Source organism: Apteryx mantelli, chromosome 14 (assembly GCF_036417845.1).
Source record: "Apteryx mantelli isolate bAptMan1 chromosome 14, bAptMan1.hap1, whole genome shotgun sequence".
Taxonomy (NCBI): Eukaryota; Metazoa; Chordata; class Aves; order Apterygiformes; family Apterygidae; genus Apteryx; species Apteryx mantelli.
In genome coordinates, this window is record NC_089991.1 from 1645562 (window position 1) to 1666333 (window position 20772).

The following is a 20772-nucleotide window of genomic DNA, read 5'->3' on the forward strand; positions in this document are numbered from 1 at the left end:
CGAGGTCTGTGCTGTGCTTTACGTGGCCGCACGGTCCGGCACAGACGTGCTCTGGTACGAGACATTTGTCTGCTGCCGAGCAGATGATTGCTTGCGACTCGCTGTGTGTCATCTAATGGTGATGTACATACACACCAGGCTTTCGGCGCTTTAATCACCCGCCGATTAATTACAGCCGAAGGGGCTGATAAACGCTCTCAGAGGAGAAGAGAACCACCCAGGGCCCTTCTGGACGCCGTGACCCCACGTCCGTACGAAAGCCAAGTACAATTTCCTGGTCTTTTCCCAAATTAAAAGTGGGGCTGAACACTGTGAAGGGAGGAGAGCGGGTAAGCGTACAGGTTTCCCAAGGACAGGAGTACCTGATAGGCAAGAAAACGTGTTAAGCAAACGTCCCAGAGATAGCGTTTCACAGAGACGTTCCCAACGTGGCAGGAGGGAAGGCAGGAGGAGGGCAGCACTAACTCACGTGCCTTCTGCACCTCTAATTGCTATTTTTCTCCAAGACTGTGAATAAAATGAATGAAAGAAATCAGTTACAAAAGCCACAAAAGCCTTTGCAAGTGAATGAAAGAGCGAGGAACCGCAGAAGGTCTCGTAGGCTGAGGGCTCCTTTCTCACCGCCACCGGCTGCTCCGGGAGGACGTGGGACGGACGAGCACAGCAAGCGGCTGCGCGAGCCTGCACCCGCGGGAAGGCGCTTCCCCCCGCCGCAGCTCACCTCCCGGGCTGGGGACACCCGGCCGAATCACACCGAGCCCGTCCCGAGCAGAGGAGTTGAGAGCCAGGGCCGTCCGCACACGACCTCCCCGTGCCGCCGCAGCGGCCAGCTCCCACGACGGTGTGCCGGGCAGGTCCTCCGGCCACCGGTCTCCACCTGGCTGTGCGTTCATCTATAGGTAACTCTTCATTTGAAAAACATTACGGGGTTCCTGTCTCCCGAGCCCAATTCATCCTTCTAAAATGGCACAGGGGTAATATGCCTATATGGAAAATATAACGCGCGAAATCACAAAGTGCTTCAGGTCTGCACTTCGCTTGCATCATCTGATTAAAGGGAAGGGAGTCTTTCAAAAATCTGCTAATCTGTAAGCCTGACCTCCAGGAAATGCTGGTGCATGGCAAGAAACGGAAGCTCAAAACCCTCCCAGCTTCTCCCTGCTCCGAGGCTGAGCCTTTCCCGTGCCCAGACACCGCGGCGCCCATCTCATCCCGCCAAGGCGGAAAAGCTGCTGCCTGAACCGCAGCCTTCTTCCAGATGACTTTCCTAGAACCAGGCGAAGAGGAGGGACGTCTTTAAGAAACAAAAGAACGATAAAGAAGCTGGCTGTTCAGCGGCATGTGCACCTCTCCGTGCCACCCACATGCGGCAGCGTGCTGGGGAGAGGAATTCGCTCCCGGAGCCACCGGTGCCTATAGCACTATTGCTCCTGGTTTCCTTGCAAAACCGTGCAAGGTTGGGAGCGAACGAGCTGCTGCGTTGCCTGCCTGGACGAGCCAGTTAACTGTGCTACGCCCAGCGATGCGGAAGACAGCAAGGACACGGCCCCGCTTCGAGCTGGACCCCCAGGCCCCACGTGTGACAGCACTGGCGGGAAACGCCATCAAATTTTTAAAGTGTGTAAATTGGACCCGTAAGCCAGAAACGGAAAAATGAAACCCAATACTGCTATTTTTGGAACGGCTGTTCTGGATCCCACCATCAGGCTGGTTCAAAGCTGAAGGCTCAAGCCTAGACGGACTTGGGAGTTAATATGAGAATTATCTGTGAAATCTTGGCAGAAGGCGACAACGGGCAGTGGAAGAGGGAGGAGAAGAGGGAGAGGCATTTGGGGTGGAAGTTGCCAAAGATTTATACTCTGATGGTTCCCACAGAGCTCCTGAGGACTGGGGCCACGGAGCAGGACTCGGCGCCAGGCCCTGCATTTATCACACGCGATGACGTCGTTTCCCTCCTCGTTATACAGAGCAGAAGTGTTCAGCCGGCAAGGATTTCAGATCTTTTCTTCCAAGTCAGCAAGATGGTATCTGGCGAATATGACAGTTAAACATTAACCACCATCATTCACATCTTAAAGGTGTGAAAAATGCAGCAGCGACTAACGCGAATCTCCCTTTCAAGACTAACCGGTTTCATTTCACGGCTCGCAACCCCGGCCGTTCATCTAGCATTACTGACGGCACTACTAACTTTAGCTGCAACGGGACATTTTCCTAGCTGGAAATTAAATACTCCTCCGCAGCTGTCGCTGCAGCGCTCCGTGCTGGGTCTGCAGGACGGGGAAGGGCTGGCGGTGAGGATGCAGCCCCGGCGCGGAGGAGGGGGCAGCGCGGCCACGCTGCCCTGCCGCCGCCGACCACCTCTGCTGTGACCAACCACCTTGGCCGCGCTGCCTCTTCGTGCCCAGCGAGAAGCCGGATATAAAATATCACAAGTATCTGTAAAGAAACCAAACCAAACTAAAATGTGGCTGACTGAACCAAAAAGGCAGAAATTACAATATTTTGTTACAGCAGTCAGCAGACGTGAAGCTCATCGCTGACAGTAATCACGGGTTAACTCTGTGGCCACCAAAAAGCCCTATTTTGGTAGGACTGCATAGGTTGACAACTGTTTTCTATTACTGCATTTTATATGAAAATATATCTGCTCTTGAGCTCAGCTTTCTCCCACTTTGGTGAGCGGAAGCGGCTTACGGAGGAGGCTGCCTGCGCCGCCCCGCAGCAGCTACCCCAAAGCATCTGGCCGGCGAGGGTGGCCAGGCTTCTGCAGCGCCCTAGGAACGCTCGAGCAGCGCGCCTTTAGAGGGGTTTTCCGCAAACAAAATCAATTTATTCTGGCTGCCGACTTTACGCGGCACCCAGAAATCAAGACACTTTCCTTCCGACTTTCTGATCGGCAGCAGATTCCAGTGTCCCGTCACCTGGCCAGCCTCCCTGCTCGCAGCGCAGCGACGCGGCTCCCGACGCACGCAGGGCTTGTTCTCACGATAACTAGCCTGACGGAGCACGGCGCAGTAAAGGTTCACATCTCTCCTGGCACTGATGTCTCCACGAGAGGGGAAAAAAAAATAAACAATTTATTTTTGCTGCAGATGCCTGCATTCTGTGTAAGCACAGGAAAACAAGGTTGTGTCATGTTTATGTAGTTATTTTTCAAAGTGGAAAAAGCGACAAACTCCGCAAGGAAATCTCACAAACAAGCAGCACTGGAAGGTCTATTTACCTTTCCTTGTGTTTGTTTTTGCTTACGTGTATTACCACTGATAATTATTGAAGCTGTTTGCATTTTTATGAGATTATTTATTCCAAAAAATACTGCCTTATCCGATGCATTCACAATGCTACATTTGCCACTAGGCACAAATTTGGGATCGTGAAGGATTTCAGAAAGGAGCAAAATGCTTAGGAGATGCTAGTTCAGGAAGGCAAAAAGGTGAATCTTTAATTTTATCTCTGCAGCAACGGCAGAAAAGCATCCAAAAAAGCCCGTCTCCCGAAGCGACGCTCCCTTTGGAACGAGTGTTCACGGGAGCACGCTCCCGCTGCTGGCGCCCATCCACCTACACCGCCAAGATATCCTGCCAATCCCAGCAGTGCGGAAGCGGATGCGGAGAGCAAGGTGCGTCCTGCATCGCCGCCGCGCAGCGGGCCGGGCGAGGGGGGACAGGCGGGCACGGCGCGCGCCGACCCCGCTCCTCCCCGGAGCACCACGACCGCCGGCGGCTGCCCTCGCGCCCGCGCCGCGGCCCCCCAGCCAGCCCATCCTGCAAACCTGCTACCGCAGAGGCTTCTCTCAGGCCTTTAATTTTGGGGAAGGAAAGAAGAAACGCTGCTCGGGTTTTAGCTGGGACGCGCAATGCACATTTATTCCGGCCCCGTAAATCAGAAGCACATGGGAACAGCCTCGCTGCCTTGTATTAACGGGGCTATTTTTTTTTCATGACCGCTAGACCTTAGATCTGCTCCTCATCCCTTTCCACACCCATTGAGGGCAAGAAACAGCCATACTTGGTCAATAACAAAACAAAACAAAATGCAAATAGCCACGCGATGACAAAATCCAAGTTTCCCAAAGCTATTATTTCCCTGAAGCCCGAGTCCCCAGGGCAAAGACGGTCCGGAAGCAGCGGGACGGTCGCCGCTCCCGCAGGATGCCCGGACAGGAGCGGCACCAACCCAGAGCGGGGGGCAGGCGACGGGGTGCCCCTCACCGCCCATCAGGCCTGGCTGCGTTAACGTGCGCGCCCCAAACGCCGAGCAGCCCGGCCGCGGCGCTGGCTCGGCCCCGGAGGGCTAGTACAGCGTCCGCCGGCTCGTAGCGCAGACCCAATTAAATGCAGGAGGTAAAACTGCCTCCAAGTTCTCCCAGGCGGTGCTTGCCGTGGTAAGCAGCATCTGGGGGGCCTGGGCCACTCGGAGGATCAGCGACCCGGGGTGCAGCTCGTTTCATCCGAGGTTAGGGATGCTTTTCGGATGCATTTCACGCTGCAGGTGAGCACGGGAACGGCCACCCGGGGAGGCTCCACTGCGCGAGGCTCTCGCAGCTCTGCAAGACCTTAAAAAATTGCTACCTTTAGGTTCCTTAAAAACAAGCAAGCAAGGAAATAAACACGATAATGTGTAATTTTGAGGGAGCAACAGACGATATTTCCTTCTTCGACTGATTTTCCTTTTGGCGTTCATTATTTTTGCCTTGGTGTGGATGTAAAAAGCCAGTTCCAAGAGCAATTGGTAAATGCGTCCGTTTTCGAAAGGAGCTGATCTGCAATCACAGCGCTGACACGCGTGCCGGCACACAAACCGACCCCGTGTTAAAGAGACTTTAGGACTGCCAAGTCATGTACTCCAAAGCTGGGAAATGCTGAATTAAGTCATCCATAAAGCGTCAATAAAGTTCCACCCCTCGGCTGCAGGATCGCAGGAGGAGACAGTCGTCCCGCAGCTGTTGTACGCGCTGCACGAGGCGCATTTCCTCTGAGAGAGGGAAGAAAAGGCGCTGAATTTAAGGATGTATCACGTATGCACAAGGGCAGGCAAACCAGGGCTGCAGAGGCCCCAAGGCGACCCTATCTCCGGCACGTCCTCGCGTGCGAGCGGCTGCCTCCACCGCCCGGAGGAAGCCCTGGCAAAGCAGTGCCGGGGGGGTAATTCCTCGGATTGCCAGCAAAGCGGACCAAGCGCAGGAAGGCGACCCCGTGCCACCCTGTGCCGGCTGCCACCCGCCGGCCCGAGGACACCGCGCCTGCTATTTCTGGAGACATCCGCTAGCAGCACCGACTCGAGTCCTGCCCCGCAGAGAAACGCCAACCCTCCTGCCTGCCGGGTGCGGGCAGCACTGCCTGCGGACGACGACGATCCCGATCCGACCCCAGCCGCGGCTCCCGCTCGGCTGCTTTTCTCCCAAGGCTCAGCCCGGAGGCGCCGAGCCCATGTTTGCAGCAGGCGAGGAAATAAGCACGACCGCCGGGACTTCCAGGTCGGGGGCGAGAAGCTCCCCGAGCCGAAAGGGGCAGCTCCTCCCGGAGTATCCTGACACGGGGGCAGACAAGAAATGTGAAGTTCTGGCCTCCAGGAACTGTCCTAAACAGTATCCCAGCGGAGGAAACGGGCGTCCCGCAGCTTCAGGGGTCAACCAGCGTGCCTCGGCGAGGGTGCCGGGACCCCGTCACGGGGAGCTGCTCGGAGGCTCCCACGGGCCGCAGGCATGGCCCCGGCGTGATGCCGGCGTCACGGGATCGGAAGGAACGGAATTGGCTTCTGGTGGTGGCAAAAAGGTAAAGCAGCAGCGAGGGGGGGAAAAAGAAACACTCAGAGCCACCATGTCGCTGCAAAGCCCTGGCCAAGGACTTTGCCCCCAAAGAAGCGTCCACCTCTCGTATTGGGGTCCCGCTTGCCGGGCGCCCAACGGCGGCCGAGTTTTCATCCCAGTGGTTGCCATCGCGCTCCGAGAGACGTGCAAGGGCTGCAAGGCTCACGCCGCGGGACATCGAGGACGGGCATTGCTAGAGGTTGGAGCAAAACGCCCGGGGGGACCGCAGCGAGCATCGCCGGTGCCACCCGCACGCCGGGGTGCTCCCCGCCTGGCACGTGCCGCCAGGACGCCGACCGCCCCTCGGAAAGGAGAGCGGAGACGCGCTGCGGACCCCGCGTGCGCATTCGTACTTTCAAGAGTACACACGACCTCACACAGCAAAGCTGCAAGGCAAAAATCCAGCTCGTCTAGTTACCCAGCTAAAAAGCATCCGACCCCACCCTCGCTTCAAAACAGTCGTGCGCGGAGAGGAGCGACTGAAACCCTAGCTCCTCCATCTGCCGCGGCCGGCGTGCTTTGGCCCCTGTTTATTATTTTACAAACTGCAATGCATTAATCGTGCAGCTTTGCAAACAGCTGTAACAGGCCGCCGGAAGCTGCCCGCAGCCCATGGGCAGAAAGCTTGCCAGCGTACCGACAGCATTCGCCGAAGGCTAGTTTAAGATCAAGGTGTTATGCCTATTTTAAGCACTGCAAGGTGATTCTAGCGAGGCCGCGTAACATGATCTCTCTGTGTTTGCAGCAAGCCCATCTGACGCGGCCTCAGCTCCGACTGGAACCCGCCGGGCCCCTCCTGCCGGTCCGTGCAGCTCCGAGCGCAGCCCAGGTCTCTGGATAACGCGGAGGGGGCCAACAGATGAACACCAGGGAGCAAGAAGCCCAAAGCAGGCAGCAGGCAAAGCGCAGGCTGCAAGGCAGCCTTTGGCGGCGAGCAGCCAGGAAGCGGCTCCCGCAGGTTCTCTGCACGGACGTCTTCCGCGCCAGGGCTGCGCGGGCAGGTTCGCGCTGCGCAGCCGCCACGGCACGCTGCTTGTCTTTAAGGATTTTTAAAAAATGCTATTTTAAATATAGTGCATGCTTCTAGTGATCACACACTTCAGTCTGCAAATTTCCCCCTTTCTCAGCTGAAGTATGTGCCTCTGCTAGAAAATCACCACTCCCTGTTTTTTATTTTGCCGTGTTTTCTACGGAAGACGCTTTCTGCAACGGCGAGGGCGAAGAAAGCCAGCGCTTTAAGAGAGCGGCGCCGTCCTTGGGGCTGCAGCGGGTGAGGCAGGCGGCCCGCGCGCTGTGCCGTGCCGTGCCGTGCCCTGCCCCGGCCGCGGCGTGGGACAGCAATCCTGCTGACTCACCCGGTACAACTGCCGCCCAGAGCAGTTTTTCCATAAAAATAAAACCAGCCCTAATAAATAAATGCATTCCCATAGTAAAATGCTGATTGGTTGCTAGGGAGGAAGAACCTTCACCCCGGAGGAAAACAATTTCTCCCCGGGCTGGCGAAGGGGGTTCGAGATCCAGGGAAGGCAAAGCTGGAAGTCCCTGGGTTCCCCATAACACGCAGGCATGGGCGATACCGGAGAGCCGGGAAGAGCGCTTCGGACGCCGGCCTGCTGTGCTCCTCCTCTGCAGAAACCCTCAAGCCCTTATGGCACGCAGAAGCCTGGGAAAAGCAGCGCGCAGATGCTTGGACGATTTAAGAACCAGGAGCAGGACTGAAGAACCCGCGAGCACTTAACAGTCTGCTGAAAGGCTTTTGTAAAAGAAACCACGCACAAACGTCTCAAATTTCACAGAGAATGTTCAAACTTTTTAGCATTAGTTATTTTAAAGCAACCTTTGAATGCGTCCGTGCTCACTGCGGCATAGTGAAAACAAGAAATCTCCCAAACTTGCAGTCCTTAACATCTTTCCCACTGAGCTCAAGAGGAGTTTCACAGTTTTATTTCAACAAGAACATCAGTTTTTAGCTTAATAAGCAGCATAGACTTCAAAACTGCACAATTCCTTTCATGACAACACCTAAAAGTGCTTTTGCAGAAATTAAGTAGCGGCGCCACAGGTCTCTCCCGTGCAGCGAGAAGCCACGAAACGCAACGTGCGAAGACGGGTGTTTGGACACCGCACCAAGCGCTCACGGGAAGAACCGACGCACCGAACGCAGCCGCGGTCCGCGGGGAGGAGGCGAGCGACGAGCTACAGCTCGGTGGTCCCGGGGTTCGTGCAACCGCCAAGGCAGGAGGGGGAGCAGAGGTCGGAGGTGGCCACGCGAGGACATGGTGGTGGCCCTCGGTGCCCACCCGGGGCTTCTCGCCTGCCTCCCGCTGGTGACAGGCGCGCGGCTGCAGAGCAGGGAGGGAAGAGGAGCAACTCCGCGATGAGCGGATCCGCCTTAGGGGCTTGCAAACGTGGTGGGACAGCCTCCACTCCGGTTTCCGCAAGCATGCGAAGGAGGGGCTGGTTCTGAGACAGTTTGTGCTAAGCTCCAGTTGCCTGCGTTTTTCGAGGTCTGCATGTGGAAGGCCTGGAGGCAATGCGCCTTCACGCGGAGCAGAAAGCTGGAGGCCACAGGGCAGCAGAGATGGGATTTTTCCAAGCTGTGGTTCCCAGTCAAGATGTCCCACCGCTCCACGGGGAAAGCCACTGAGCTGAACGGGACCTAAACACCACGGCATGCAACCCTGCAACGGCGACAAACCCGCTCCAGGCCGCTCTGCGGGGTGTCCTTCTGCTCCCCAGCGTCCCGAGCGGGGGGCCAAGAGCACAGGGAACGTGGACGCTACTCTGCAGCGACAAAACGCTGAAGCTTTTTCTGACCACAAATCCGAGTTTGGCTCTCGGTACATTGTGACCGACAGAAAAAATGCATTTTCCACTTAGATGTCATGCTGTACATGCTTTGTCGTACATACGAGAAGGTGACACAAAGCCACTAATGGATAACTCACCGATACCAGGAGACAACATAATAAGCAAAGATTTCAAAGCAGTATTTTATTTTTAAAACGGTAAGAAAGAGGCACATCATGTGCCACTTCCACACCACGTCTGCCATCACCTTTGCAAAGGATCCAAAAAGAGGTGGAATAAAATTGGGGGGGGAGGGGGGGGAAGGCTGCAATTACACACGGAGAAAGGAAGTGGCAGAGCCCCGACCCAAACCGAAATAGCGATGCCGCCGCGGGGCCGCGGGACGAGCCGCAGGGCACGGGGGGGGGGGGGGGGGGGGGGGGGGGGCGCCAGCCCTGCTCCCGCGGAGCGCGAGGGAAGCGCCAGCCTTCCCGCATCTTTTTTTAAACCAGAGCTCGGGCAGCCTTGAGACGCTGCCGCAGCAGTGCCTCAAACAGCCACGAGCCGACCTTAATCAGGCCTTGTTTATATGCCAAACTTCTCCCGTCGTCCCGGGGCTGCGGACAAGCCACTGCGAAACCACCCGGTTTTGGCAGGTAATTAAAGCCTCTGGTGGAGACCTCATTTCTGTCAACAGAAAATGACCTTTAACGTGCATGTTTGTGAGCGAGAGAGTAAAAGGGGAGAAATTTGCTTTATTCATCAGGGCGCGTTTTGTCCCGTCCGGGAGCGCGGAGGAGAGCCGGGGTGCCGGGGAGGAAAAATCGCCCCCGCGGCGCCCAGCGAGGGGAGGAGCGAGCGCGGGGGCGTCGAGACAAATTCAGTCCGGACTAAGCGACAGAGCAGCATCAGCAACCGAAGGCACCAGAATTTTCGTTTCCTTCCACGGCAGGAAGCGAGGCTCCCGGACCTCCTCGCCCCCGGAGTTTCACGGCTCCCAGCTGCGGAGCGGCTGAGTTTTGGCTGAAGGTCGGCTCTCTGACTCAGCACGTCGATCAACTCGCGGGCAAGCACCTAGGGACAGCTAATTATTTCTGAAAGGGTCCTGACACACGACGGCCTGGGCGCCTGGCTGAAAAATCATAGGAATCGGGGAAGAATGCAAGAAAAGCAAACAAACTCAGGAGGCAGGACTCAAGGATGGGTCTCGGAGGACTCGCGGAGAAGCCAGGAGAGCGCCTGAAGGGGCGGGACGAGGAAGGTACCTGGGACCCCTCCGTTGCCATAGGCCCTAATTGCAGGTCGGGTAATTACAGAGGAGTCCTAGAAACGCGCGTTATCTGCTACTGCTGTGCAAGGACTGATTGCGGTTTGCAGAGCTGCCCAGGACTTACTGCAACGCCCAGGTTACCCAGCTGGTTAAAAAAACAGCAAGGGCTCTCTACAGCTGTTATTTGCATGCCACCACAGAGTGATGACGACGACGAAGCCCTCGGGATAGGGGCAGCGCCGAGAAGCCGTGCACCGGCTGCGCGAGCAACCGGGAACCAGCTCCGGCTGCAGGATCAGGCTGGGGCTCCCGGTGCAGCCGCAGCCCGCAGCATCGCGGGACCGCGCCGAGGCCGAAGCAGCCCCTTTCTCGTGCGTTTGCGCCAGGGGTCCGGCTGCCTCGCCGGCACGCACAGCGCACGCAGCCCGAGCGAGCTCTCCTTGCACGCCGGCGCTCCGGGACGCGCAGGAGCAGCAGCAGCGATGCAAAAACCAGCTCAGGCAACGTTTCCCCTACCCACGCACGTCGGCGAGCAAAGCAAGGCGAGCAGCTGGGAAGAGGTGCAAAAGCGGCCTCGGTGAAATGCTGCTATAAAAAGCCTCGCTGGAAATAAGTGCAACGGCAGCGAGCAGCCAGCGCGCTCTGAACAGAGCAAAATCATCCTAATGGCCATCCATTGCGCACGCTTTGTACGGAAACGAAGAGCACGCACCCAAAACCCTTACACGTTTAAAAATATATGTTCCTTTTCCTGCAGTAAGCAAGCAAGCCAGCCTGCTGCACACAATGTTCTCTCCAGTTCACCCCAAATTCAGAGCAAAGATTAAACACAATTAGCTGGTATCAGCCAGCTATAAATAAATAAATAAATGAAACCGATCAGCGTATGTTTAACAACTACGGTATTGCTGACGAAAATTTAGCGATAAAATTTTCATGGGACTGCAAATTAGGTTAAAAGCAAATATTTTAAGACAGACTAATGCATTTCAGCAAACAGTAAAAACAACAGCAATGCAGATAAGAACGAGGACAACAAAATTGGTTCATGCGGAGCACAAACTTGTGTTTGCGGGTAACCGGCACAGACTGGTTGCAGTGAGTGACATCAATGCATAGTGTTTAAAAAGAGTAAAACAAGGCCAGACACTTCACTGCTCCTCCTTGAAAGATTGGCTTAAATTTAAAGATACTGGCTTTAAATAATTGGGGTATAGAGAAGAAAATATTTGCTTTCTAGCAGTACACACTTTAAGATTCACTTTTCAGTCTTTATCTCAATATGGACTGAAAACTTGTTTGTTCTGACTGTGTAAAAATTATCGCAGAATAACAGGATTTAAGGAGAAGCACCAAATACCACAAATACTGTCAGAGTCCTAGGAGCTGGCGATGCCGTTCCAGTAACCGCTCCGCAAAATTGCCGAGGCCCCGTGACGGGCGGCGAGCGAGCGGCACCACGCTCAACCCGCGCGCTAATCCTTGGGCAACGCCGACGTGCCCCCGGCACCGCAGCCCCACGCGGCTGACTGATTTACTCCGCTCCTCCTCCGCACGGCTTTCTTTAAGGCAGGAACGAGCAGCAAGAGGCGACTCGTGGAATCCGAAGCGCCGCGCATCCGGCAAACGCCTCCCGCGAGGTCACGGCGGGACCCGCCTGCCCGTCGGAGCGCTGCGAGCGCGCGGCTAAGCCGCCACCGCGCGGGGCGGCAGGTTCCCCCGCACGGCACCCCCGACCCCCCCCCCAAAAAACTGAGGCCCCCGCGGGCAGCCGAGGCACCAGCAGCAGGTTGCACCAACCGCACCAGCTCCGGCTCCGGCACCACTCGCCGCCTCTCCCAAGGCTGCCGCTGTTGGCAGGGCAAAGCCAAAGCAGGATTTTCCCCGGCTAGCGCAGGATTTTGCCCGTTCGCTCCCAAGGGACTAGAGGTCCCTGCTAGGGCTGGGTGGGAATCTGAAGGTTTTGAAGCCTCGGGAGGGTCGGAGGGGGTGGGAAGGGAGGTCTCTCCTAATTGCGGAGGTCACCGGATAGGGCAGAGCCGCGAACTGCCTTGGCTCCGGCAGGGCTCCTCGCGGCCGAGCTACAGGAGCTGGGAGCGCGGGGGGAATATCGGCTGAGGCTTGCAAACGCTGCAACAGCTCCTGGAGATCTGAGCAGATCTTCACGTGCGCGAGAAGGGGAGGCTCTGTGGGAAAATGCTATCGGGCCCAGCAGAGAGGCGAAAGGAAGGAAATTCCCCTCGGCAGAGGCGACCATTGGTGCGAGAGCTCAGCCGTGGCGGTTCGGGGGACTTCATAAATAACTCAGCCGTCCCCAGGGAGTCATTGCTAAGGTCGCTATTTTTTCCCTTGAACTTTCCAGATGAAGGAAGCAATAGCAGAAGCAATGGCACAAATTTGGCTGGAGATCAACTGTACTGACAACAGTCATAGAATTTAACCGAGAAGAAAAGTCTTTTGTGTTTGCTGGAGTTATCACCAGCTGGGTCAAACAGTTCAAACAGCAATGTGAAGTTCTGCTTGAAAAATATTCCACATGGACAAAATCATCAGAGCTGAAACTAGCCAGCAAATATAACCGACAGTAACTAATTCCACCACTTGGACCGAGTTAAAAATGCAGAACACATACCAGGCTCCAATTAAAAATTAAAATGTTAAATTGTATTCTCCAACAAACTGCTCTGATTCAGAGTAAGAAACAGACCTGATTAAAGATTAAGGATGGAAAGTCTATAAAACACTAATTACCGCTGTACTTACAGTGAATTTGGCCTGTTGGGTTTAATTACTTCTAGTTCGAGATCACTTGAGTTCAGGTTGGGCTGCGGAGCACTGTTGGAGTTGAGGAAGCTGTTTACGTTCGAGGATATGACGGATTCCAGGCTGGAGTTGATGATACTGTTCCTGTTCTCCTCTAAAAAAACACCAGACAAACAAGAATCGTCACACCTCACATATAGCTGCCACTAAATCAAACGCTAAAGAACATACTGCTGCAAGACGTGAAGCATTCCTATTAATAATCCTTGCCCTTATATAAATAGGGCAGCACCGCAGCAGTTCCCAGAGGACAGGCAGTTAGTTTACAGTCGTGTTTTCACATATATTATACTTTAAACTATAAGAAATAGCAACTACTTTTTTTTTTTTTTTTTTTTAGGTGCAGGTACATTTTAAATGAGTAACTCTTCTGGTAAGAAGACATTGATTTTTCTCAAGTCATTAATATTTTACATTCCCAAAGACTTCATAAGTACCACATAACCTGAAAAAAAATTAAAATGCAAACTATATACAAGAATGAATTTTTCTGTCACTGAAATGAGCTACCGAGGGACGGAACGTGCCAGCGTGATGGAGTCGGATAACATTTTAGAGCAAGAAAGGGACAGATCACCTAGTTAAAGTGTTTCTCAGCAAAACATGCTTCAGCCTGGGACTTTACATCAACTGCTAGCGATCCTTCCTGGCCTGGTTTGTAATCAAAAAGCGCTATCCTTAAAAGCAGGGGGCAGGAAGGAGGGGAAGGTGTCTCCACCCTGCTCTAATCTTAGCTTTCCTCTTCTGAGACACGTATTACCTGGGTCTCAGAAACTCGGCTCCTTATCTGAGCTGAAAAGGCACCTTCGCGTCTGCTTCCCCTGCAGCTCCCGCTGCGGTTGGAGGTGCCGGGGAAGAGTTTGCCTGCCCTCAGCCGGAGGGAAACCCTAGCACCACATCTGACGGCTCAGAGGTTTCTTAGAGGTTCTCGTTTCACTTGATCGCAGCCTATTGAGAGATTTCTCCCTCATTTCTGCGACTTCAGCAACTAAGCGTGAAAACATCACGCATCCCAAACCGGTGTCTGCAGCTTGGGCTTCCTTCTCAGCTCTGCACCGGATTTCCTAAAAACACATTAATTCATTCTCATAAGATGCCTTTTCCCTATAAGCAGTAATTGTAATTGTGAGAAGCAATTAACATCGCTGACGGCATGGAAAACCGTCCTACGGGAGAAAACTGCCACTTCCGCAGTGATGCTTTCATGACAGATAGGTACCTGCTGGAAATCACAACGAGTCCTACTTTAATGATAAATCTCTCAAAGAAATGATTTTTCCTTCGTACAGTAATATGATTGAACTACTACTAAAAAGCACACAGCAGCAGGGAATCCCCTGTTCTCCATCCCTTCGAATCGTACTACTCTGCTTGCCTTAGGAGGAAAATATTTAATGCTCCTCCACATGCTGCACACATTTAATGAAGGAATTAAGCGAAACGCCAGGATAAGGGGAACTCCTGGTTATATAAAAAGCTAATCCCGAATATACAGCAGAAAAAAATCCCCTACATTTCTGTAAAATAACAAAGGAGTAGTGCTGTCCCAGGCACAGAGGAGCGCGGCACGGTGTAAACTCTTTATCACTGCTTCGAAGGTAAAAGATTACATTAGCAAAAGGTCTGCAGATGCCGGGGAGAAAAGCCAAGTCTAACGCTCCTTGTCACGTCCATTCGCTGGAGTCCCTGAATCTGCCCTGCGCCTGGGCAAAACCAGAGGGCTGGATGACAGCGAGCGAGGGCTAAACCTCAGCCTGGGCAGGGAGATGCCCAGGGACGGAGAAGGAAGGCAGAGAAGAGGGTTTTGCTATGATTTGGTTTGCAGTCTCATCCTCCTCTTGCAGCCGGTACGACGGGGGCTGCAGAGCAGATCCGAGCTGCTCCCGCGTCCGCGCTACGTCTCGCTGCTGCCGACGCGCTGTGCCGGAGGGTCGCGTGTCGCCTCCGTCGGCGAAACCGCGCCGGAGAAGCCGATCAGTCTCAACACGGCTGCCTCATTATTCACACACGCATTGCATAATAGTCCTGAAAGGCTCGATTAATTAAGGCTGAACGGCACAAACCCATAAGAAGAAACAGACTTTATCTCCAACTAGCTTGATGGCTAAATTACATTAGACAGGTTGAAAAAAGTGAATAAAGGATCAGGGAACTCAAAACGACCTGCCAGAAGTCACGGCTACGCTAGTTAACGGTAGCGCTGGGAAGAGAAGCCGGTTCTTCCCACCCTCCAAGGGAAGAGCTCCCACTGCTCCAAGCAGTGCCAGCTATGAGGCCGATGAGGCTGCTCAGGGCAGTTTGGTCTTGAAAATCTCCAAGGATGGAGGTTGCACAACCTCTCTGGGCAACTTGTCCCACTGCTTGCTCCTTGCATCCAGTCTGAAACCTAAGCCTGCATGGGTGAGCTCATCTTCCAAAGATTACCCAGTCAAAGACACGTTAATTACGTCAATAGATTCCTGAAATTGCATTTCGTTAATCTTGATCTCCAATAAGCTAACAAAGGAGCAAATATGATTTACACTTCTCTGTCTCCTCCTTTGTTCCTATGATTTACTTAGTTATAAGCAGGCCACTCGGATCAGGATTTTTTTGCCCAACCAAGGTTTCCAACTTGCCACTTTTTGGCATGTCAAAAGGAAAAAGCCAAACAAACTCTTTAGCTTTGAGTCATGCGGGGATCAAACAAAAAGCCATGCTTTCCTTAAACCAAGTCAGGAAAGCTCATAAACAAGAGTGATTTCCCTGGAGTGCCAAATTTAAAGATATTTATTGGCCTATATTTTACACCCAGCTCCAGCAGCAGGTAATGAGTTTGAAGCTGGAACTGTAATTCAATCTTATCCTGCAAGTATCGCGCCGGTGGATAGGCTGGAAGAGGATAGTTCATAAAGTTCAGCCAGAGTACAGCCCCGCTGAGTGCAGGCTCCACTATGAAGCTGTGAACTAATGAAAGTCTGCATGGGACGCAGAAGGTGACAATGATCAAACCCATGTTTATTGCTATTAATCCTTCACTGAGCTATGCTTTCAAGCTATTTCTTTCAAGCAAGGCTAACTGCCTGGCTACCATTAGCATCGGAGGGACGCTTGGTAAAGTTTTAGCTTCCAGAAGGGAAATTGCTTACATTTATATCCGTCAAGACAGCACTATTTGTCCATCCTCTTTAGTCTGATTTAATGATGGAAGAACGGGAGCGCAGATGGCAGCGGATGGAAGGAAAATACCAATAGCAGCTGAAATGGATGGCAAAATACCCAACAAAATGAAGGCTGAGGGGGCAGCACGGCGTCCAGGGAACCGGAGCGGCAGCGCTTGTGTGTAATAGCTTCTCTAAGGATAATATAGCAAAAGGAAAAAAAAATCTACTCTAGCTCTTTAGGGAACTCAAGGTTAGGCTGTATCAGGGACAAACGACCTAGTTCTGTACAGCAGCTTACCACAGTGAGAAGGCAAAGCTCTCACGCACGTCTCGAACACTGCTCGTTCCCATCAGAAGAGGTGAGGTAATGTGGTTATGAGAAGTTTCTGCATCTCAGTTGTGCTGACTGAGGTATAAATGCTTCGTGATGAAAAAGATTATCCACGCAGGAGATAAGAAGAGGCAAAAGTGAAGAAAAATAGAGCAACGAACTGTACAAATATTGACAAGAAGATAGAGTGGAGTCAGCAGATGAAGTAAGAGAAGAATTAACCCTGTCAAAGGACTTAAAAAAAACCAAGGCAGCCAGGCCAAATCACTCCTGGGTTTTTGCATCTGATCGCACAGGTTCTACGACAATACCGTGACGGACAATCTTCTCAGAGTGGAAAACCAGAAAAGCCCACGAATTACCCCACAATGAACCTCTACCAGACTGCAGCGCCCTAATGAAAGGCTGAAGGAGGGTAGATCTGCATTGCGAGAATGTATTCTAAAGCTACATTTTATTATTTCCAAACATTTTCTGCCCAAGGCTGAAGTCTGAAAATAAGCTCCATAAGCCTAACAAATCAGTGTCAACTGCCTGTGTAATCTAAGAACTAGCTACCAGCCAATATTAAATTAAAGTCACTATCAGCCAAGAAGCCAAAAGTTTCATCTAAAGAAGATGGGAGATGAATGGAAGAATATGAAACTATCTCTTTATTTTATTTCTTCCCTTTTAAAGGCTGATACCATACTTGGCATTGTGTTTTTAACAGCTTACGTAAAGGATTCCTCACTGTGATACTTTATTTGGTGTTACAGCTCCAAAAATGAAACAGCAAATCTGCTAAAACATATTTCTCCTCCGCCACGCGGAAGGCAGGAGAGTCACTTTGCAGACTGCCGCGGGCCTCTGTCGGAGGAGGGTCGCAGCCGGGATCGCTCCGGCTCCGGCCCCGGCTCCGGCCCCACCGGCTCTTCTCCGCCTGCAGCTCAGCCTCGCCACACTGCACCCCGGCTCCCGCAGCCAGGAGAGCTGCCGGCGACAGGCTGGTCTGCAAGTTCTTCCCAAGGCTCCCCAAAACCTTCCTGGAAAGCCAGGTCAGGGAAACACAACCCGTGCCAGGGGAAAGCTCCACTCGTGCGTTTTTTCCAGTCCTCCCTGCCCTGAAGCCCGAGCTCTGCCCTCGCCGCGAGCAAGTGGCGCAGCCCGTCCCATCTCACGCTCTCCAGCTCGAGAACCTGCCCCACGTCAGAGCGAGCCGAGTTTCCGCCGCTGGTCGCCAAAGCCTTTGCGCACCAGAAGGGAAATAACGTCAGGCAGAGCCGCGCGAGCCTCGCCTAGCTCCGCCGCTTCTTTGGGCAAGCTTCCAGCAAACGTCATACCTTGCTAGAAAACACGCAGTAACTTCTGGGTGATTGATAGCTGTTATCAAGGTGCCCTAGATCTCAGTTATCCACCGGGACCGGAGAAGCGATGACAAAAGCACTTTGCATAACAAAGTAAGAGCAACATGCCAAAACACTGCTTGTAACAAAAAACTGATTAAGAACAAAAAGTTGTATTTACTGTATTAATGACACTTGTTCCACAATATACGCTCAGTTCCTGTACACACTTGACCCAGGTCAGTAGTGAGCAAAAATGTGACCATTTAACAACAAAATAATCATTCTAATTATCTGATCTGTTCTCTGGCACGATACTGTCTGAAGAACATTATGCCATAATCTCCGAGTTACACGTAGCTTTCTCTGAAAATTTTAGAAAGACAGTTGACTTCAATGTACAGATTTGCTTCATAGATTGACGGCTCCTGTTGCATGTCTTCAGTACAGCCGTCGCTCTCAGGGCTCCTCCGAACCGCCTTTATCTCTTCCAATAAATATTTAGAGGCATGAGCACCAAAAGTGTCAAACCCCATGCCAAGGAAACCCCGAGCATCTCGCCGCCGCTGAGGATGGTCAGGCCAAATCCTGCACGTGCGCGCAGCCCGAAAGCCGCCCCCGGAGCCGCAGCTGGAGCAAGCCCCGGCGAAGCGCTCGGAGGCAGCCCACGCTCCTCCGCCTCGGGCTGCTGGCAAACACCACCCGGAGCTGGCAGCGGCTGCACTATCTTCCCGTGAGCCCTGAAAAGTAGCGCTATTTCTAGGGAATCAGTGACGCCAGGGAAGCAGCCCTTAGACAGAGCTTCATGGGCGCAATCTGACCTCCAGGCAGCTCCGGACGGGGACACCGTATTCTGCCGTTTCTCAGCATTGATATAACGCTCGGCGTGGCTCGAGTTACTGCTCAAACCCTTGCTCTTCAGCCTCACACGGAGCTACGTCCGCCTCAGGTCAGAAGAGAAAGGAAACCTTAAACTATTCTCCAACTGACACATGCAGCTGAGATGACACCAAAAAAAAAAAAAATGGTGGTGGTTTCTCATGTGCTTGAAGGAAAGCTGCCAACATGGGGAATCTCCAAGCAGAGGTGGTGATAGACTGGCGAGGAGGAAGGCCAAGAAAACAGTGCTTCAGGTGGGAATAAATCACTACACAAACTCAGCTCCTCTTTTGGGTAAGGTGAAGGTGCTACGTGAAGGAACCGGGAAGCAGGTGACTCTCAAATCTAACAACCGTTCTGTTAACAGCGAACAAATCCGTTAGGCCCAAAATTTTCAAAAGCAGCTTCTGATTTTTGATGCTGCACTCAGAATGACATGATATGCTATTTCCAGAGCATGCATTGATACTCCCAGGACTTCCTTAAAAAACCACGTATCGCTACGACATCCTTCAAAATGAGAGTGCCGGATAATTAATTGTAACTTAATCAGAGGCAGAGAAGGCCAAATATTTGAGCCAGGAGAGTAAACAGCAACCACATGTGCGTGCCGCGTGGTGCCAAGTCGCGGCGCGGTGCATTAACGCTGGTCTTCCCCCGCCGGCCCCTCCGGCGGCACGTTAGCCAGCTCCACTCGCCCACCTGCCGCAGCAACCCCAAACAGCCCCCAGACCCTCTGCTCTTTTCACCGGGTCATTTTTCCGCCCTTCTTGCAAACCGGACCAGCTGATGATGAACGTCAGGACCAGTCCGAGGACGGCGGTGGGTGCGCATGGCCAGGAGGAACGGGAGAGCATCAACGGGGCTCAGGCCACAACGTGAAACATCAGCCCAGGTGGGCACGTTAATGCCGCTACATGAGCAGGGAGGGGACACCAACCCTTTCACTTAAATATCCGGAGCATCAATTAGTGACAGAAATGGAAAGGTGATCTTGAACGTTTTTAAACCGCGGGGGCACATAATCCTCAGAAAAACGCAGAGCCTCCTGGCCGAGGTTTTCCCTTCTGTAAAAGGAAAAGCGCCCGGGGACATCCAGGCAGGACCACCTTCCGAGGGTGTGGGGTGTCCACCCTGCCGCGCACGCGCTGCCGAGCGCAGGAATACCTCTCCGGCAGCTGGCGGGGCGAGCACGGCGGGGCCGCGGGAACATGAGAACGGGAATGCGGAGAAGGCCGTCAGGTGGGGAAAGGACGGCAACACTCTACACCGCGGTGACGCAGCCTCGTTGCAAGCCCCTGGTTAAGGCTTGCACGCCGGGCGATCTTCACGCTCCCCCCATCAACGGGATACTGCAGAAAACGCAGGCCCTATCCGGTTGCAGGACGCATCTCTGCCATCGACATCAGCAAAACTGTATTTTGTGGCGTGAGAATTACACTCAGTCGGTCACAAATAGGGCTAAAGGGTAGGAGGACAGCGCGGGGCTGCGACGTGGCCGGGCACCGCAGCGTTTCGGGGCAGGACACTTACGCTTTTCGTTGGGCTGCGCGGTGTGGAAGAGAGTCAGGGGTCTCTCACTGCAGGAGGGCGGCTTCGAGTCCGTGCTCTTCTTGCGGGATAAGAGCAGCTGGGAGTTCGACGGTGGAGTCTCGGGCACCGTGTTAAATATCTAGTAAAAAATAACAGACAGGTTTTTCTTTAGCTTCACCCTTTCAAACAAAATATCAGTCTACCCGCCTGGTCTGAACAGCTCTGCAATCACTTCCAAACCAGCATCTAAGGAAGATATGCATTCAACAAGATAACACTGGCATTTTCTTAAATTCCACATTCCCACCCTCTTTGCACTCCTTTCCTTTCTTCTTCGCCCAAGATGCCTGCTGTAAGGTACGGAAAACCCCGCTCATCCGGTGCTCCCACCAGTCACGAGGCTACGCGAGCACCTCGGAGGCGGCAGGGAAAGGGGGCCCGGAGCCCGTCGGAGCAAGAGCGCCCACCTGCGCGCCGCCCGGGCTCGCCGCGGAGGCGGCCGCCTCCCGCAAAAGCCGGAAAAGCCTGCCGGTGCGAGCAACCGCCAGAGCTTAATGGGGTTGTTCCAGGTAACAACTAAATCCTCACAAATACACATAAAATCTCCATGCAGGTTGTTACAAATAAATGCTAGAAAGCCAAGACGCCTTAGCCAAAAATTTTAATGTCGCACCTCTCCCAAAAAGCACGAAGAAGCAAGCGTCAACGGCAGCACTTACGGCCCTCGGAGAAGCACTGTTAAACACCCGCCCCGGCCTCGGCAGCGCCGCGGGGCTCGTGGAAGGACCGCGCGCCTCTCCCGGGAAGCGCCAGGGATTTGGGTCACAAACACACGTTTGCGTTTCGGAGCCTGCAAACCATGCAAG

The 20772-nt window shown here is 53.5% G+C and overlaps 1 protein-coding gene across 3 annotated transcripts in view; it reads right to left on the bottom strand.

The window, feature by feature from the left end:
* ARHGAP26 (Rho GTPase activating protein 26) overlaps positions 1-20772 on the bottom strand; it is a 165617-nt gene that overhangs the window by 19964 nt on the left and 124881 nt on the right. For all 3 annotated transcript variants that reach the window (XM_067305020.1, XM_067305019.1, XM_067305021.1), the window contains 2 exons: positions 19907-20045; positions 12636-12789 (listed from right to left, as the gene is read on the bottom strand). In XM_067305020.1, the coding sequence (XP_067161121.1) occupies positions 12636-12789; positions 19907-20045 (293 nt within the window). The remainder of the gene's footprint in view (positions 1-12635; positions 12790-19906; positions 20046-20772) is intronic.